Source organism: Channa argus, chromosome 12 (assembly GCF_033026475.1).
Source record: "Channa argus isolate prfri chromosome 12, Channa argus male v1.0, whole genome shotgun sequence".
Taxonomy (NCBI): Eukaryota; Metazoa; Chordata; class Actinopteri; order Anabantiformes; family Channidae; genus Channa; species Channa argus.
In genome coordinates, this window is record NC_090208.1 from 20,755,621 (window position 1) to 20,777,633 (window position 22,013).

Genomic DNA, 22,013 nt, shown 5'->3' on the forward strand with positions numbered 1-22,013 from the left:
GACAATCAGAAGCTAGAAGACACCATCTTAGGTTGTTTTCAAACATGATAGATTTATAGATAGATAATTCGAACAGTTCACAGTAAGAAAGAGTCAGTACCAATTATGATCCAACTGAGTAGTGACAAACAAGTTTAAGGAATTGAAAGAAGTTGACAGGTCTGTTATGAGTCCAGTTACTCTGATTTACACCTACTCATACGCAATAGTGAGCTTCAAATGGCAACCAGTGGAGATGCATACTGTATACAAATCGTTGTTGAACATGGTGAAAGAGAAAAACAAAAAAAGAGAATGAAGATAAAAGACAAAGAAGCCAAGCCTAAAGTTAGCCAAGTTGGAAACAGAAAAAGTTAGCAAACTGAACAGAGAATGATAGATGGTAAAGGAATTAGGCAGGAGAGATGAAAGTGATAAACGTTGGTAAGAGGAGGAGAGCTGGGGAGTGAACAGCAAGTTAAGAGGAGAGCTTCACGCTCATACCTCACTGACAAGTCTATTAGTAATCCAGTCAGATTCTAACAAAAAAAACAAGAATGAATGTGTTTACACACCTCAGAGACTGAGTATACCAGAGATGGAAATGGAAAAAAACTGAAGACTAATGAAAGTAATATTCAACTAAATCTGCAAAAGAGTTTTTACTTTTGTCATTTAGACTCAAATGTAAAACCTGTCCTTTTGTAAAAGTACACTTCCCATTGAATTTAGATGGATGCACACTGGGTTTCTGTTGGACAGTTGTTCTTTCCCACCATCAGATGCTGTGGCTGCTTAGAGCTATACCTCAGCCTGAAATGAAAGCTTTGCAAATGAGAAATGTTGCTTGTGACAGCTCAAACTTTTAACATGTGCCATTTCATGCAGGACACTGCCCAGATTCAAGTAATTACTACACTCCCGCCAATTCAAATGACCCCAATTCCCCCAAACGTCAAATTTCCTCAGTGATGTGAGTTTTTCTCTGCAGGAGAAAGACGATATGACAAACTGGTGCAGGACAGAAGAGTGGATGTGTAATACATGCAAATAGCTTACAATCGCCGAACTGTCTCGCTGACAGAAACACAGAGCTACAAAGTTAGTCTGTGCGTGAGAGAGTGTCATCGCATGTTAACAAGTCAGAATTGTTAAATTATAAAAGAAAAACACCTAAAAAAGGAGGAGATATGAAAAAACAAAAAGGGGACTAAGCAAGTGGTAATCTTTGCCATCTAATTATGTTCTGATAAATACCAGCATGCAATGCATTTGGTTTGCTGCAAGGAATCTTAAGTATTTGTATGATTGTCCAATTTTTAGTGCCCCTTATTTGGACCTTCCATTTTTTGTTATTACATTTAAATGTAGTCAAAAAAACCAACCAACCCTGAGGATAATGCTTCTTTAAACACATGACACACAAGAAAAAAAAAAAAATGTACAGCATTGTGTATGGTATGAGTAATAGTCTGCCCTCATCTGCTGTGGCTTTAGTTTGCTTTAAAGATCATCCATAAAAAAGGCAAGGAGAGATGAATAGCACATTGTTTATATTTTACCTAAATTATTAAAACTAACAATTGCAGTCGCAATTACAAAGCATTAAAAAAAAAAAACATTAAGTAGCATTAGTTCAGATAAGGCAGCACTAAATGTCCAAGACTAATTTTTGGAAATTAATTAAGACAAATTCCTCAAAGTCTTTTAAATAGGGCCATGGGTGGAGAGTATTTCTGTGGTCAATGGTACTCTGTCCCGCAACCCTTTAGGATCGTTATCACCAACTATACAGGCACCCTGCTTTCACATAAGCAAGGAGATAATAAAACTACTCGTAATTGCACCAATTGTTTAAATGTAGCAATTCCTACCTTAATTCCTACCTTAAGTTTTCATTAAAAGAAAAGCTTAAGAAATAAATGTTGAAATGTGTAAAACGAGAGAATTGGTAGAGATTCCTCACGTTATCTTACAGAACTATAAAATGTCAAACTGTAAAAGGTGAAACAAAACTACCATGAGAGTCAGAGTTGCTCTGAACATACTCACACAGACCTTGGAAGGCATCCAATGGCTATCAAGAGGCTTTACTCCACCAACAGTTTAGTTAATGTTTCTATAAGTCAGCTCCACTTTGGGCAAATACACCAATGTTTTAAACTCAAATGGAAAGAGAAAGTAAAGTACAGCATATCCTTGTATAAATTAGAGGCACATGGAAAACTACCATCTTACAAAGAAAAATAACACTTCTGTGATATCGTTCAGATCATCATTATTAAAAGATAAAGTATGGCCAAGACATCAAACAAGACCCATCTTCTCAACCAACCAATCATTAAATCTAACATACTCAGAATAACAAATTATTAATGCACTTTGTCAATACTGGTGGTTGTGTGATTTCGTTATCACAATCATGTCACTGTTTAGTGATAAGTTGTTTCACTAATCCAGAGTTGGGGGGGGGGGGGGGGGGGGAATAAGACACAAAGGCAGAGGAGATCAAAGAAGCCAAAAAAAGAAGGTAGAGACAGCAAGAAGATGATTGTCAGTCATGTTTGGTTGGCACAGAACCAAGTCCCCACACCAGACCTCCTGTATCAGCTGCACTGATTGTTAGTTTGAAAGATGAATTCATTAATTGAGGTAATTATGCTGAATATCCAATATTAATTAGTGTAATTTTACTTTTCTGTGTGTACACGCATCAGTGCAGAACAAGAATTTATGAGTCTGTCTGTGAGTGAAGTGCCCCTGCACCTGTACCTGCATTTTTGTGTGTTTATGTCGTGTGTATTAGTTTGAGACCCATCTGTGTTGTCTCAGCTGAGTAAATCTCACAGGTAGACTGAGGTGGAATGCTATTTATATCTTCCCGTCCTCTCTCTCATTTCCATTGTCTCTCACCTTCTCTTTGACCTCACTGTTCGCCTTTTCTCTTCGCTGGTTCCACCTATTATGGCTTTCCTCTATATTCCAATCTTCCTTTCCTACACCAGTCTCTGTATTAGACACCTCTGTCAGCCCACCCCCCATTTGTCCATCTTTTATTTTTTGCCCTTTTTTCCTTTTCCCCTCACGTACTTAACATCTTCAATATTTTTCTCAATTCTTCCTGGACCTCCTCATGCACTTTGTACTTCACCCTATATTTCTACTTCTCAGAGTGAAAGCATCTAACCCTAAAGCCTCTCACCAGTCTGTGGACGGACAAAAAACAAAATAAAAAGAAGATTCATCTAAAAGAGCAACTGCTGCAACCATACAGCTGCCCACCAGCCTGAATAGTTCCACAGATGTAAACATCTGCTACTTACTCAGTAATTTCTTCAGTGACCGTGTGTTCAACCTGGAGTCGGGAGTTGACTTCAATGAAGTAGTGCTTGCCATGTTTGTCCACAAGGAATTCCACAGTCCCTGCATTCTCATATCCCACCTATTAAAAAAAATAGATAAAATTAATTTAAAAAAAAAAAATTATTAATCGAGGTAATAATTTTACATGTAAACACTCAAAAAGCAGCACTCACTCATCTTAAGAAAAAAACCCTCTCACTGAAAGTTTAAAGTTTTAGTTACTTATTTGTGTAATCAGGTGCAATAAATATATAGGAATTTGTCTCTTGTGCATGGACAATAACATGTTCCGTAAGATATCTGATGTCTGAGTGCAAACGTGTTGCAAGTGAGTCTGGATTTTGAATTCCACATAACCCAGACTCAGAGCCAGGACTCCCCATTAGCAAAATGTTGAGATTGATACACAATTTACATACAAATTAGCCTTTAATGATTTGTACATATGACAAACTGTCACACTCCCTCTGACCTTAAAGCATAAACATCTTAATACAATCTGATATAACACCTGTGTATAACTCCTTGTTTTTATTATGGTACTGCTTTGCTAAAACTGCCTCACCATGAATAAAGTGTTATGCGTTTTCCATAGCTTCATATAGAATAAAACAGCATGCCAGTGTAAAAACACCAATGTTTTCCCATTCTCATCCATCAAAACCCCAGCTCTCAGCTCCAGTTTAATTTTGCCCAGTGGGAGCAGCAAGCAGAGTGCAATTGCAATATAAATGAAAAATAAATAAAGTTTATTATTATGATTATAATTCTGACACTAGATGGGTTTGCACAAATTACACTGATGATTTGAGCAAACCAATCCGATTGGTGTTCGGACTACTTTCCCCAATTTTACCAATCACGGCATGTTAACTTCCTCCGATCAAATCTAGCCACATTGCAGATTATTCCCATAATCAAAACCTTTCCTTATGATGAACCAAACACCAAAACATCAGAACCAAATTAGAGGGCTGCAAGCAATCAAATGGCCATAATCCAAGCTGCTAAACAGTAAAACTAATTTCCCCCCAAGGCACAGACGTGAAAACCCCCCAAAAAAAGGAAACAGCACCACCGAAATCAGTGAAAAATCTATAAAGATGTTCTTTAAACACTGCAAGAACACTTGTGTTGCACGTTTCTTCACTCTCTCCTTGTTATGTTGGACACGTTTGTGGAAGTCACAGTAAGTGAACAAATCAGGAGGAAGTGAATGATCTAAACCAATTTCTTGACTCAATTCTTCAAAGAAAAAAGATGCCCGTTTAGTTTGTGATTGTTAAACCAGCCTAGTGCCTTCAGGAATGCTTTGATTTCCAACAGTTGGCAAGCAGAAATATCAAAACAATCAAATGGGCAAAGGAAAAGAGGGATGGATTGCAGAGACATACATAGCCCTAAGCTCAAACTGCAGCAATTAGAATATGGCAACTGAACAAGCACAAAACCTCAAAAGCCCTAAATGTTTGGAGATGCTGTTATAATGGTAAAATCCATTCCACTTAATGTGCAGGTATGTAAAATGTTTCACCTGAGCTCAGAAATTGTCAACTTATCATTAAGCCCATAACTGGCAGTATTAACCAGTGATGGGCAATACCAGTGATTTCAGATTCAATCCGATACCGATACTAATACCTTGGCTAGTATCGCGATATCTGCAAGAGCACAAAAGCTGGGTCTGAGAAGTCCCAAGAGTGACAAAAATAAAATGAAAAAAAAAGAGTTGAGCTATCGGTCATACATGCAAAAGCAAGAGAGCTAAGAGTTAATGAGGATGTAGCTGTTGGGGCATGTTGGCTAGGCCAACATAAAGTTAGTCATTCCTTATACGCCTGTCTGTGTTGTGGGTCCCAGCAATTTAATATCTTTTATTTTGTGCATTTCAGTGTGGACAATCTGACATTTGATTCCAACCTGCATGGCTTCATGAGACACAAAAACACCATAAAGTGTCCTTTTGTGGTTCTCACCATGACGCATGGAGTTGGTTCAAGGATAGTGGGGGTGCTTTTGCGGTTATTCCGAATTAAATGCACTAACATGGCTACATACCACAACATTCTGGCAGCACCATGCCAACCTTTCTGGTTACTGATGGTTGAATGGAGCCTTCATTTTTAAAACTGTACATGGATCCAAATCACAAACCTTCAAGCTATGTGACCAAGCAGAGAGATGGAATGCTCAATGAGATGAGCTGCTGTCTACACTTTGACCTAAACCTAAGGCAATGCTTTAGGTGACAAAGTGAATGAAAAGCAACCATGTGATCACCCAATGTGGGAAAATATTCCAGACATGAAAATATCTAAAGCCATCCTTTAGGAACTTGCTGGGTTTCTTTACAGCACAAAATAAAGTATACTGAAGCAGTGCTTCAGGCACTGCCATGGGGTGGAATGAGTAAAACAGATTAGGGCACATGATATCATAGATCATAATTTGCAATTAAGACTAAAGTAAACTACACAATGAGACAAGAAAAAAATGGGAATAGAGCAACATGGCCTTTTAAAAACCGTTACAGTAGAGGCTGTTGAAGCAGATTAATGTTTTTATTTTATACCGATACTAATACCTTGGCTAGTATCGCGATATCGATCCGATATCGAGTGTTATGTTAATTCTGTCATCTGATTACAATGAAACAATCACGTGAGCACTTAGAGAATAATTAAAATCATTAAAACAACAGCAAAATCATTGTTCGACCTACTGGCATTTTTAACATTTACATTATTTCAAATAACCTGAGAATAACATTAACATATGACAACAGCATGGCACTTCCTTTTATCAGGTGTACAGCTTATGTCACTTGATATCTATGACTCACCCTCATCTACATGTATGGCTTAGATACCCATCTGTATTTCCTTCCCTTAGTTTAAAACCCACTACGGATTAGACACATTTTGCCTATTTTTACAATTCTCTTGAACTAGAAGGTTCATAGCAAAATAGTCCTTGAATAAAAATGACACATTTTGGTCTGCCATACTGTCTGTGTTTGGAGGTGGAGCCACCAGCCAGCCGAGCACGTCAAAGAAGCTTACGTGGAGAGGGTGGATCATGGGGCGGATCGGCAGAAGGAAAAGTAGTTCCTATGCGGTGCATTACGAATAATATACAAATTGATGTAGAAGGAGCAGAAAACATTCGGCTATGACTGCAGACAAAATATAATTAAACAGAAAATATCAATATTTTAACTTGAGAATCAATATTTAAAAATTGGCCGTCAAGATCGAAATATCGATTTCTTTGGTATCGATCCGCCCATCACTAGTATTAACATTGTTGTGAAGCAAACTAAGCATCTAAAGATGAAATCGGGCATAGATCAGGAGCACAGTGAACATACCATCATGCAAAGCATGTATATACACAGTATATTCACTGTAACATTAAGTAACACATCTAATATTTAATGTTTATAAAAGCTGTGGGTAGCTACACTCACTGTGTCTGAATATTTTTAAAGACTAATTAAAAGGATCTCACAAGCACACACACATACACAGTATAAGCATAAAAAATCCATACAAAACACCTACACATCTCAGAGTTTTGTGGTTTTGTTCTGATAGCAACATAAAACTGAGTCTGGCAGAAATTAATTAAAATATTAGCATAAATGTCGGTACATGGGGTTTTAGGGTCATCTCCACCAATCTTACTATAGTGCCATCCTTAAAGCCATGTCTTTGCAGGTATGTTTAATGTTAGATTTGGGTTTAGGTTAGAGTTAAGGCCATGTTGATATCGGGTTAAGGGATTAGGGAATGCATGTCAAAAGTCCTCACAGATACAGCAACATCAATATGTGTCCATGCGTGACTCTGCACCTTCTCTGCAGAGTTCTTACTTTGGCCTGATTGATACGGAATAAATAATCCCAAGAGAGAAAGAAAATGCTAAAAACACAATGCTAATTGCAGATCTCTAAACAGTTTAAATTTCTACATGCACATATACTATAATACAAACATTTCAGTTTTATTTATTTTCCATCTCATACTGTATATATAATGAGTGTATAAGCTTACAATTCTGCTATCTCACTGAGCACACACACAATGCTAATTTTAGCCTCGGTTACCTTCGTTTTAACCTTGAATGTGTAAAGCCAAATTTTTCATTGTCCTCATTGTATGTGCATGTTTGTATTTCCTGCAGAGCCTGAAACAGTGATAACAAATGTAGTTTCTACCCAAGTCCTCATTGATATGGTAACAGTCAAATGCAGTACCCAACCATCACACACATGCATATGTACAATGACATGAATGCACATACCCCTCTACTGACATTTAGTGCACTTCATACTGAAGTACCACACACACACAGTGTGTAGTAGCAGCCAGTGTAAGAGATTGACTGTTCACTGTTTTATAAGCTCTGACAGTCAAGTCAATGGGCTGTAGTATCACAAGGAGAGTTCACTGGGGGGTTGCATACATGCATACTACAGCAAACAGCACACACACTATATTAGTATTTTAGGAATAATTTATATTTACACATTAATCTTCCCGGTGCTGACCACATTTCTGTGTGAGAGAACAGGGGAGAGAACGAAAGAGAGAGATGGATTGTGCCCAAATGACTGATGAATGTACATTGGTGTATACCTATGAAAAGAAAGTGATAGAGACAAATAGCTGGTACTGTACAATCCATGGGTAGTGGGGGAAAACTCAGTATAGATGGGTGCAAGTAGGTAAAGCGTAAAAGATTGATGGATGGATCAAATGAGAACAGAGACAAGGAATCAAAGTGTTCAGAATGGACAAAGGTCAAAGATTTATGGGGTCAATGAATGGATGAGAAAGAGTCATCAGGGTGAAGTACAGCAGAGAGTTTTAATGATAGAGGGGCGGCCAATTTACAGATTTTATCATTTTACAGATGATTTTAACCTAAGAGCAAAACATACACCAGGAGCAAATTCAGGTTCAGGGTCCTGTCCACAGATACTTTAACACATGTCGGGTATGACCTGCCGACACCACAATTAGAGATCCTCCTGCTCAACTTCTCAAAACCTTACTAAATAAGGAGGTAGTGAAACATACTCGTGTCAGACTGCTGCTGCTCCTTTATGGTCACACACACACACACACACACACACACACACACACTTGTCAAATCACTATTTCTGGGAGTATGATTATCACAGTTAGGGCAGACTTGCGACGAATCAGTAGCTTTAGTTTACCCAAGCAGCAAATACAGTCCAAGCACCCAAGATGGAACGTACTTATGGAGTGGCCCTGATAGGAGGTATTGTAGAACAGGATGTTTGTGGTCTATAACAAGATTTAGTCTCCCAGAGAGGGCAATGGAACCTCCCAGCAGTCCAGAGATTTCAGCTATTCTGAAAACAAAACAGGATCCTGCCCCCAAGGCGCTTGATGGCCATGCCAAAATACAAGGTCTTTCCTTGTAGCTCCCATGTGCTGTTGACCCTGCACTTGAATCTTATTTAGTACTTCTACACATAGTTTCCTTTTAGAATGTGACGCACAATGCACCAAAAATCATCATCCAGAGTATTTCTTGTTATTTTGTGATATTAAAATATAATTTATTTTGAGTAAGGGTGAGGAAGAAAGTACACTGGAGTCTTCAAGTGTTTGTGCATTAAGTTCCTGGCTAAAGGCTACTTCAGCAAACCTGAAAAAAATATAAGCTGGCAGTTTGGAGAAACACCCTTACTGCTCTTTTGTTTGCGTCAACATTTTGTAAGTGTGCATATTTTCTGCTGGCACTGCACAGTGTCTAGTCTTTATCTTCTTTGCTTAAACAGAGTGATGTTTGAGATTTAGGTAGTACTGACTTCAAGTGTTGAAGCATTAACACTGATCTCTTTTGGCTTTTGGAGCCATTGTATCTGTAAATCACCAATTTATGGACAGACTTGATGTATCCATACTTGTGACTGAGGAATATGAGTGCTAGGTCAATTGCCCTGTAGTAAAATTGTGACACTAATACAATAACGTATTTTTAAGTCTCAAAATAAATTTTTAAAGCATAAAAAGCTCCACTCCTCCAAGGTGAATTATTTTTAAAGACAAAGATGTGCACATCCCAAATTAGACATTATTGTAATTTTCTGCCAAATTTTGCAATTTGTTTTCTCTGATGAAGTTTGCATGAAGCAAAAGACCAAAGAATTGCCTTTTTTCTGTGTGGAGCCTTATCTGTATTCCAGGTCCGTACCACTGTATAATTTCTGCAAGCAAATAAGAACCCTAGCAGATGAGGTTTTAATGTGAATCCTTTTTTGTCTTTGAAGTACATAAGCAAGTAACTACATTGAAACCTGGCTTAGATCCGTCATGGATAAAAGAAGCACAGAAGCATTAAACATTAATTCAGTGGGTTTCAATTAAAATGTGTCCAAATTCACCCAAAATACCCTTATGCTCACATACTGTGGCCATCAGGTGTGCTGTCAAAGCCCAGCACAATTACTGATGATTGTGTGCTGTAGATCTGTCTTGGGGCTGGGCAACATATCAAAAAAATCCTGTCAATTAAAACGTTTGTTTTTGAACAATCTAAAAATCAGGTTACTACCTCCACTGCTTTCAATCAAATGGGAGCAGCAGTAGCAATATTCTGGCAGTTTTCTACGATAGTAATGACAGCTGTCACTGTTTCCTAGGACATGTCTGCAAAAGGTGTTGGCTGTGCCAGTAAACAAGCTAGGGTAATGGCCAGTGGGAAGCCTGTGCACAGGTTTCACATAAAAAAAAAAAAAAGTAGCAACTGCCTTCATAGAATCTTGAGCGTTAGCCACCTATTAGCAACCTTTAGTATGTGATGCTCCGCCATTTGTGTGTTCAGTTGCTGCCTGATTGCTGTGGTGACATGCAAACCCTGAGGAACAATAGTATTTATGATTCAACTGCACATCACACTGCTGTCCTCATAGTCCAGTCCCCTTCCATCTCCCTCAGCACCACACATCCAGCCAAAAAGCAATGCATGCTGGGTAACTCTGCCAGACAGAGTCATGTGGTACATGCTCTTCAGCTTTGTGTGTGATGTGTCTCATGTAGCAGAGGGAACAAAACAAATCAATTGTGCAATCGATGGTACTGACCTGTTAAATGGCTGTGTCTGGTCACCCGTGTGAGTGGGGGGGGGGGCATTTTGTGACTTTCAGAGCCACTGCACTGATACTATTGCTTCATATGATATTGTAAGCAATTAATTTTTAGATAAGTGAAAGCCTTGCTATTAATACCCTTCATTTACCTGCATCTATACACAGCTTTTAAACTACTTTTGTCCAATGACACATTTTGTCAGTATGATATGTAAACATGGGCACACGTGTTTGCACAGATGGTCTGCTTAAATTACCAAAAGTTTAAATCTTATCTAAAGATATTGGAATAGGGATCAAAACATGGAAATCAGATAACAGTTCAGAATTTCAGCTTTCATTTTATAGTCTTTACAACACGATGTGTTGAACAACACAGAACACGGTACCTTTTCTATCAGATTTGGGAGTGGCACAATTTGGGTCACTTTATTTACCATACGATATCAAGGTGTTTAAACACAGTCAACGGAAGTCTGAAAAACTTGTAATATTTTATCCTAAACATTAATGTTTTGAGTGTATAGCAAAAACCTAATTTAGCATAGTCAATGAACATTAAGACATTAACATATTGGGGGCTGGGGGAGGGGTATTAATAACAGGAAGGATTTATTTATTTTTTTATCCTTTAATTAAAATGGATGTAATAAAAACAAAATTGATTCATTTTCCCACAGCTGATCTAAGACTGCAAGAGCACAAAAGCTGGGTCTGAGAAGTCCCAAGAGTGACAAAAATAAAATGAAAAAAAAAGAGTTGAGCTATCGGTCATACATGCAAAAGCAAGAGAGCTAAGAGTTAATGAGGATGTAGCTGTTGGGGCATGTTGGCTAGGCCAACATAAAGTTAGTCATTCCTTATACGCCTGTCTGTGTTGTGGGTCCCAGCAATTTAATATCTTTTATTTTGTGCATTTCAGTGTGGACAATCTGACATTTGATTCCAACCTGCATGGCTTCATGAGACACAAAAACACCATAAAGTGTCCTTTTGTGGTTCTCACCATGACGCATGGAGTTGGTTCAAGGATAGTGGGGGTGCTTTTGCGGTTATTCCGAATTAAATGCACTAACATGGCTACATACCACAACATTCTGGCAGCACCATGCCAACCTTTCTGGTTACTGATGGTTGAATGGAGCCTTCATTTTTAAAACTGTACATGGATCCAAATCACAAACCTTCAAGCTATGTGACCAAGCAGAGAGATGGAATGCTCAATGAGATGAGCTGCTGTCTACACTTTGACCTAAACCTAAGGCAATGCTTTAGGTGACAAAGTGAATGAAAAGCAACCATGTGATCACCCAATGTGGGAAAATATTCCAGACATGAAAATATCTAAAGCCATCCTTTAGGAACTTGCTGGGTTTCTTTACAGCACAAAATAAAGTATACTGAAGCAGTGCTTCAGGCACTGCCATGGGGTGGAATGAGTAAAACAGATTAGGGCACATGATATCATAGATCATAATTTGCAATTAAGACTAAAGTAAACTACACAATGAGACAAGAAAAAAATGGGAATAGAGCAACATGGCCTTTTAAAAACCGTTACAGTAGAGGCTGTTGAAGCAGATTAATGTTTTTATTGTAAAAGGAAGTACATCATAATCTGCAATAACAGCAACTTTGGATACACGAGATCATATTAACCAGCAGTTATTTCATCACACAATCCTACAATACACCTCACGCTCTTTTCCTTACCTAAATATTACTGCTGCTGGTTTAAATGCAGTTCTCCTCTTTCCTTTTTGCAGTTTCTTTCTCTAGTAGGTATTGAAGGATGCCAAGATTTTCTGTAATATGATCCAATTCCCTTTCAGACTCACAACACACAAGTCTCATTCGATTCATTGCTGATAAAACTACAAAATAACAACATTCACACAAGCTCCATTTCAGCTCACTAATCCTTTTGCTAGAGGGAGCTGCCAAAGCAGCAGTGCTCATCCATCCAAACACACAGTCACTAGCACATAGACACAGAAATGCACGCATATGTACATAAATGCCTATAGGCAAACAATATATCGCAATGAGCATGTGTATGTCCCCAAACACAAAGTCCAAAATGTGCCCACATGTTCTTATTCATCCCAGTTGCGATGGAAAAGAGCATAAGGGGACTCCCTCAATCCACGAGACAATTCTTATATTAATACCTTTTCTCTCTCATGCCTGTCCATATTTACATATCTATCCTCAACCTCTCTAACATTAGGGGTATCTTGGCTACTTTGAGGTGTGGGGGAACAGAAATGACATGACAAAAAACAGGCATGTTTGGTGGGGAAGGAAATTGATAAATATTGCTATTCTTTGGAAAGGTTTATAGAAGATCTATAATGGTAACCAATCAGGCTCCTCAATACACAGAACTAAAATTGAACTCTCACACACACTCATTACTCATCTCAAGTCATTCCACAGTTTAGTTATACTATTCTCCGCAATACACTGTTTACCTGTGGTTTTTTTGCACATTCCACTGCATTGCACTGTATACATGCTGCACATTTAACTGCACTATACTGTTTACATGCTGCTTTTTGCACCTTTAGCACATTTGACTGTACTTTATAATCGAAGTATACAATAGGTTTACTGGTTGGCGCCGTCTTAGGTTTTGTGTCCTGTCCTGTGTTATCTTGTGTTATCTGTCTACACTGTCTGTACTGTTTTTCATCTGCACTGTTTGCACCAGGTTGCACTCGACGCACTTTACATAGCTGGTGTTGTTTTGCAGCACCATGGTTCTGGAGGAACGTTATCTCGTTTCTACTGTACCGTTTACCAGTGTGTATAGTAGAAATGACAATAAAAGCCACTTTACAGTTATGTATGCAGCAGTGCCCCAAGTTTAGGGAGAGGATGAATTTCACAAAACAAAAATAAATAACCTTAACCTGATATATCAGTGAACTGATAAGCGTTCTAAGTACTACACCCATTCAAGCCTCTCAATATTTATGCAGTCAAAAGTATACGCAAAGTTCCATTTTGTTTACCAATCGACTGAGTGGTTAGAGGTCAGGCTTAGCAACTAAGCTCGTGCAGACTTTTTATTCTTCTCAAGGACACTTTAGCAGGCTGGATGAATGCCAACACAGAAGGTCAGACTCAGGTCTTTTACTTGGAGGAATGCGTCCCTACTCGTTACACAGCTATAATGCCAACCACTTTCAGTACCTTCTATAAAGCTGCATGTTTATACAGTGATAGATAAGGATGTACACAGGCACTTTTAGACTACCCAAGGAGGTTCTACAAAAAAGAAAAAAAAAAAAAAAAAACTTCTTTCTGAAGTGTTCCTGCACCTTTCCTCTGCTCACTGCTCTGATCCTTTGCTTTTCTCCCTTGATCTTTTTACTCTTTTTCTCTACATGACTACAAGCCCAACAAGTTATGTTTCCCCACTGCCATCTCTATGTGGCATTTGTCCTTTGCTCCACTTTCATCAATCTTGTCATTCCTTTCCTTTTATAGTTATCAAAAATAAAAGGATTTTCAACCTCCCAAGCGTGGCTAAGAGCTGAAAGGTTACAGACTGACAAGTGGCAAGAGAAGGAGAAAAAGAATGGAAAAGATGACTGAAGCTAGATGTGGAAATGCAGATTTAAACCAAAAGAAACCGAGAAGGTGTTACAGAGGCCCGGGATAAATGATGACTGAAACAGGATTTAAGAAAAAGGGCACAGCAGAGGTTTAAGTCTGCACACCTACTTTACATGATATACAGAACCCACAAGACATTTTTAGCCACTGAACCCTTGAACTAGTCACCATTTGCACGCACATCAATTTCACTTTTACACTACTGCAGGTGGGACTCACCCTTTAATTTGCTCACATGCCATATGTGAAACATTAATTTTACATGAATATTTTAATTTTTACTAATTACATGGAAATGGTAAATGAGCTTTTAAGATGGCTGCTAATAGAGCATCATAATAAATATTCAAAAAGAGCATCCGATAAACAGTGGATATGGCCATTAGAATTAATTTTAAATAGTTATGGAGATTTGTAACATGGAGATTTCCATTTGCTCTCAAGCAGATTTTGTATGACAAACAAATCAGCCATTCTGCAGATGTAGACAAACTGTTTCAATGTAATTTTGAAGTCATGACAACACAAATGATGTCCACAGAAAAAAGTTTATATTGATCTGTCAATTTTTCCTCACATTACTGACAGATCGTGGGAAGTGACTGGAAGCTATATGGCCATCAGCCAGAAGTGTAATGGGGTGGTGTACATATTGTTCAAGCAATGCAGCCACCTCCCCCCAACACACACACACACACACACACACACACACACACACACACAAATAAACTTCAAAGTGCAACCACAACTTTGGGTGTACTGAAGGGACAGGGACAGAAAGAAGAATCCCAAAATAACGCTGCACAGTTCAGAGATGGTTTTCTGTGGGCTGATTCACTGTCAGCCATGCAACCCAAGCTGTCACATTTTATCACACCATAAAATAACCAGCTATACGGTGGGGGAATGTATATATGTGTGGCTGTTTTCCACAACTTAAGCCATATATTGTTTTATTTCCTTTACCTACTCTGCCCAGTAACCTTTGCCTGTACACTTGCCTATCTCCACTTGTAATTACATTTTATTTATTTTACAGATGCTTAAATGGCTTAAATGAACAACAACAAAAAAAAAACACTAGTGTGCAGGCTAAAAACTGATTATAAAAATAACTGATAACTGGTTATAAAGTAATTTTATGATATTTTGATGACAAGTTTGTCTTTTACACTGCAGGTTTTTCAAACAACACATGAATGGTACTATGTTTTTCAGCTGCATTGAATTCTTTTTTTTAAAGCAAAACAGATGACATTTCAATATACCTTTAATTGAATTAAAGGGTGACTTCACCAATTTTCAGATTACTTTTTATGGATTTAGTTTAGGGTGTAAATGTATATTAATACTTCTAAACCTCCCTCTGACTTCCTTATATTAAATTATTTTTCTGATTCTAAGTGCAAAAGGAGTTTTTCATCATAAGGAGTTCAGAAGATGTCATCAGGGGAAGCTCTGGAAAAGCAGGTTGACCCTGATTACAAACTCAGTAGTGTGAGCAACAAGTTGACATAATCTGAACTGAAGGTTCCTCCAAGTGATGTCATCTGGATGCATTTTTCCGCTAGAAGTAGAGGGATATTTTGATAAAGGGAGTTCAATGGGAAGTTTTATGGTTTATGACTGCAGTTTAAACCTTTCACCCCATAAATAAGTGGTGAACTCAAATGATGTCAAATCCCCCACTCACCCAGTCATACTGGCAACAAATCTTACCCTCAGTCTCCCATTAACTCCATCTGTCTTGTCTCACTTCTTGAAATCATTTTCACATCTTACTGACACCTTGCTACATTTCAAGGCATCCTTCTTCCTCCTCCCTTTACTTATCTTACTCATCTTCTAATTACAGCCAACTGCTTCTATTCTCCACTACTAAAAATCCTAATACCTAGCTTAACTCCTCATTTTAGAGTAAGTCAGCCAGTAAAACCTCCCTTTTCTTTCCCCCTTTGATTTCTCTCCCTCTCTGTCTTTTCTGTTTCTGCCCTTATTCACAGTTAAAGATAGTCTAATGAGATTGTTCTCTATAGAATGATGAGGACTGGAAGCCACTGCCACACAACAGACACAGCTGGACAAAGAGGTGTGCTCACCGACTCTTAGACACACGTTCAAATATATTCTCACTAAGGAAACACTATTAGTAACTTAGACCTAAAATCACCCAGAAGCCATTTTTCTTCCTCCTGTGCCCTCAACATAGCTTCCTCACCCCAAGCATACCTTCCTCCTTCTAATGCTTCCCCCTCCCACCATGGGTGACTCAGTTCCTTACTTACACACCCAACATACCCCCCCTCCCTCTTCCACTCCTTGCGCTCACCCCTTCCAAAAAGGTAGTCAGGGCAGAAATGGGTTTTCTACTTCATAAGACTGCAGTTCTGTAGATGTGTTCACAAACTGCACTGTGTGTGCACATCTGTGTGTGCACATCTGTGTGTTTCTGTGTGTCAGACTGAAGTTAGCTGTTCAAAGACACCCACACTGCAGCATTTGACACAGCTGGAGGGAACGAGGAGCTGAAGAGAAAGGACGAGAGAGAAGCCAAAAAAAAAAAAGAACGATTGTTGTGTTTCTAATTATGTGTGTGGGTGCGTGCGCATAACTTTTGTAAAACATTGGGGAGGTTTACGTTTTAGATTACTCCAAATTTGTGTCAGCGTTGTATGTTGTGTGTGCAGTAGGTATGTGTTTATATTTATTTCATAAACTGTAGGCATACACAAATATTATATCTTATACTGTGCTTGGTTAATAAAGAGCAAGTCACATGCACATAAATTGTTTTCATAATGATCCACAGCAAAATACACAGAATAAAAAGATAATCCCAAAACACATGATTTATTTTCTAAAAAGATAATAGAAATATCTTGTAAATATCCCCGATAGAAATTGGGGAGGGTTGCGTCAGGAAGTGCAATGATTTGCTGTGGGGACCCTGAACTCACGTATTAAGCCAAAAGGACCAAAAAATAAAAAATAAAAATAGCCAAATTAAAGATCTGTAAACGAAGATATGACTAGTCAAAATGTCATTCCAGATATCTAATTTAAATGTTGTCTAGTCATAATGTAATTAAAAATATCTTGAAATTACATTACGGAGAGTCAGAATGGAATTGTCCTAAATTGAGGTCCCAAATTTGTTCCCCATTCAAGTCAATTGAAAATTGTGACAGTCAGAATATAATTAGATATCTTTAATTAAAATTCTGATTAGTTAAAATGTAGTTGCAGATATCTTAAATTACATTTTTGACAAGTTCTAAATAAGTTTCAGGTATCTGAAATTTAAATTCTGTCACTCCAATAAATGCTAAAACAGCACAATACTGAGAGTGAACTCATTTCTAATATGTACAAAGGAATTGTGACTAGTGGAAATGTAATTATAAATGTTCATTCTTAGTCAGAATGCAGTTATAGATATCTTGTTATAAATTGACTAGTCTCAATGTAAATTTGACTAGTCAAAATGCAGTTTTCAATATCTAAAATGTAATTATTATATTCAACTGAAAACCTTTAAATGTTAAAAAGTCTTGCAATCATTTTATTTACAATGAAACATACATATCAGATGTTGAAACAGACATTTTACCATTTCATGGCGATATTAGCTCATTCTGAATTTAATGGCAGCAACACATCAAGAAAGTTGGAAGAGGGGGCAACAAAAGGCTAAAAAATTATTCCTGCAAATAAAAAAAAAATAAAAACAAACAAGTTGAGCATTCGACAACTAATTAGGTTAATTGGCAACAGGTCAGTAACATGACTGAAATGCTCCTTTTTATACCCAGAGAGACAGACGTTCACCAATCTGACAAACTGCATCTCACAATTGTGGAACAATTTCAGAAAAATGTTCAACGTAAAATCGTGATGACACTGAAGATCCCACCAAACTTTAGTATATTATATTAAACGATTCAGAGAATCAGGAGGAATCTCCACTGCATTACAAATGGGCTTGATTCTCTACTGGACATCACTGCATGAGCTCAGGAACACTGCCAGAAATCACTTTCTGAACATTGTTCAGTGTGCCATCCACAATAGTAAGTTAAAGGTGTATCATGCAATGAAGAAGCTATATGTGACACGATCCACAAATGCTGCCGTGTTCTCTGGGCCAAATCTCATTTTAAATGGTCTGAGGCGAAATGGAAAAAATGTTCTGTGGTCAGCTCAATCAAAATTCTTTTTGAAAACCATGGACAATATTTCCTGCGGACTAAAGAGTAGAGGGACCATCCAGCTTAATATCAGCAGACAGTTCGAAAGCCTGCATCTCTGATGGTATGGGGCAGGTTACACATCTGGAAAGACACCATCAATGCTGAAAAGTACATAGAGGTTTTAGAGCAACATATACTACCATCCAGACAATATCATTTTCAGAGAAGGCCTTGCATATCTCAGCAAGACCAATGCTAAACCTCAAACTGCATCCATCTCAACAGCATGGCTTCACAGGAGAAGAGTTTGGTCGCTGAACTGGCCTATCTGCAATCCAGACCTTTCACCAATAGAAAACATTTGGTGCATTATGAAACAAAAAAATCCAGCAGCAGAGGACTGCTGAGCAGCTAGAATCCTGCATCAGACAAAAATGGGACAAAAACTGGTCCCCTCACTTCTCAGACATTTACAGATAGTTGGTAAAAGAAGAGGGGATGCTACACAATGGTGCTACATAAAACATCACCCCATTCCAACTTTAAGATGTTGCTGCTGCCATCAAATTCAAAATGAGCTAGCAGTTTCCATGAAACCACGTAAGGTCTCAGTTTCAACATCTGATGTTTATGTTCTATTGTGAATGAAATAAGGGATGATGAGATTTGCAAACGTATTCCATTTTTATTTATGTTTTACCCATGATCCCCACTTTTTATTTGGGAGGGGGGGGTTGTAGTTCTGATCTATGGACATCAGGTTTTTGTTTGTACTGGGAGGTTACTGCAATTTATTTGGGGCGAACATGATTGAAGTCAACTTTTCAGACATATCTCAGATGTGTAAAAGAAAAGAAATTACAATATGCTGAGAATCAAATCATTTAAATCATCATTTAAACCACAACAGTCGCATTAAGATTCCAGTAAAATTCAATAAGTAGTTTAATGTTTCAACCCTTCTGAAAAGTGCAGAAGTGTGGATACATGATAATGAAAGTGAACTGAATAACAAAGGAGGAGGTGTAAAGAAAGAAGGTGCAGCAGCTCAAGTCTCATCCCGTGTGCATAATCAGGGAGTTACGCTAAATAGCCAAAAGTGCTGATGTCAGGGAGTGTGTTGAGAGAATGTTTGTGTATGCATGTCCACTCCTATTAACAGCTCAAGCTGACTTATACAAGTGAAACAAAGGGAGCAAGGACATCTCCCTTTCTCTGTCCTCTCCTAAATTGAATTTAAAGGAAGTAATTCTCAGTTTCATAAAATCTCCGTAGCTGCGATCAAAATGATCAATATGGTTGACAAAATATTTAATCAGTGCTCATGCTCATTGTGTGTACTATTCACAGTACTAAAATGTTTTCTATGCATCATCCACAATATACAGCTGGCTCAGGTGCATCTCAGATCAAGGACAAGAAACAAAAAAAAGGCAAAAGTCAGTCTGCTTTTACTGGTGCAAATCTGGACTAATTATTGGGACTAATGATTTGACACTTCTTTCTTTAGAGACTTTGAAGACATTTCCTTTCTTTCCAATTCAATTTCCCTATAGGCAAATTATCTTATAAGGGATGACAATGGGTCAGCAACACTGCAATGTGACAATTGCATTACAAGCTAAAATGTCCAAGCTACCAAAAAAAAATTACAAAAAAATAAAAAAGGAGCCCAGCAACCTCTCACTAGAGACTTTATTTTTATTGTTGTCTTTTTGGCAAAAATAAAGTCTCTAGGACTTTATTTTTGCCAAAAAGACAACAATTAATAATTCAACTAGAAATGATCAAAGATTGACTAGATTTCCTGACTGCAGAGATGTCAAACTGTGGGTCACCGCTGGACTATCAGACCTCATGTGTTCTTGCAGTAGACCAAAACTGAGAATTCAGTAGCACAGTGTGATGGCCCCTCTGCTTTGCTTGCACTGTTGCTGCTCTGTGGATGTCATCCCTGTTTGAAGTACTATGTTTTGTTGTCCAACTTTACATCACCCATCCAAGTTGTTAGTCATTTCGATCCATAATTGCCTTTAGGGCCATTTCAGTTTTTGTTTTCATTCCCATTGTCATTTTGCAGGTAATTTACAGTGTGCCATCCAATTTATTATAGATTTTGGTCTTTTTTTGGCAGCTGATGTGCTTGTTTGTTGCAAAGGTCCTTCTTTAGAAGAAATGCTTGCCAAGTTTGATCTGTGTAAATTAACTTCAACCTTTTCTTTAATCACCAATGTATCTCTTTGCATCAATGTTTAACACAATGCAATGATCCCAAACTAATCCTTACCTGAATGATTTGAGTATAAACAAAGAGACAACCAACTTCACTTTACAGTTTGATTACAGTTATCCTATTTCTTGGAAAAAGCACGGCTCTGATCATTTATTTATAAGCAAGCACTTTTTTTTTTTAAACAAATCTCTACAGTAGTGTTAATAGTGAAACAACAGTGCCAACTTTTCTCTGTTGCTCTCTTCCACCATTTTCTTCTCCATCCTTCCACCTGTCTCTTGGCTCTGATTTCAGAAAGCACAGTTGGCTTTAGTTTCCCACCAGCTGGCGGAAAGAATCAATACCAGCCCTCTTTTGTCTTTCATTCACTTTCTCTGGTCTTGGTCTCTGCATCCTCTGTCCCCCTCACTTTGTCTTTGTTTACCAAGTCTATTTTTAATTCTCCTCTTTGCATTAACAGCAGCTTTATCTTCTTCCTTATCCTTCATGGTATTCTGTTCCCTCCATCCTCCATTTGGGTTTCCTTTGCCAATTGTTGCTTTCTCACCCTCTATCTATACTTCCGCACAATCTTTGTTTCACACCACTGATTTCTACATCTGATAGATTCTATTTCCACCAAATCTTACACGTTTCCCCCCCAACCCCACAGTTAATTCTCAACACAAAAAGCACTGTCCATTGCAATATTTTACTTAGTCTCGTTATTTGATTCAAAAACAAACACAGGCATGAGGATTCTACCCACATGAAGATACTGAAAATAGCATTGTACCAATCACAGGTGCCAATGTCAACCTGACATGCAAGAGACTACTGTATGCATCCTACATTACACACCCCACAGCAGAATCTGTCTTTGCTTTCTAGAGTCAGTAGAGCACACCACAAGCATATTGACTAAAATGAAAAAAAAAAAGGACGCATGGAGAAGTAAAACAAAAAAAAGCAAAGCAGAGTTTTAAAAACAAGCCATTATTACTCATCTGTATTTATATTTAAAGCAATAATTTAGTGCTAGCTTGTCATCTTAGCTCTCATCTTAAAAAGTGCATTATTTTTGTCCACAAGTGCATTATTATATTCATTTGTTTCATCAGTGCTATTGTGTTTCGGGAATTTGCTTATTTCAGAGCACTTGTCAATCAAATACTGTGGGCGGTATAGTGTGACATTATTTCTTGGGCTTTGTCTTGTATCAGTGTTTACCAAAACAAAATATTACGACTGTTTATAGCAGTTTTCATAACTTATCATTAATTGAAGCACAACAACAGTAATGAGGAGCCAATTAGAGTCATACATTTATGTACATTATTGTAAGCATAAAAGCAATAATTGCACTTTATCCTAAAACCTTAATACTATATTCAAATACGTCTTATGTTCAATCTTGAGTTTCATGATGTAGACATTATATTTTAAAAAAAAAAAATGTATTCAGACTTTTTGGTTATTATTGCAGTTAAATCATTGTCATCTCTCCAGTGCCCTA

At 37.8% G+C, this 22,013-nt stretch overlaps 1 protein-coding gene across 1 annotated transcript in view; it reads right to left on the reverse strand.

Moving 5' to 3' along the window:
* pcxb (pyruvate carboxylase b) overlaps nt 1–22,013 on the reverse strand; it is a 255,727-nt gene that overhangs the window by 205,131 nt on the left and 28,583 nt on the right. Inside the window, exon 10 of the mRNA XM_067525430.1 lies at nt 3,303–3,421. Coding sequence (XP_067381531.1) covers nt 3,303–3,421 — 119 coding nt within the window. The remainder of the gene's footprint in view (nt 1–3,302; nt 3,422–22,013) is intronic.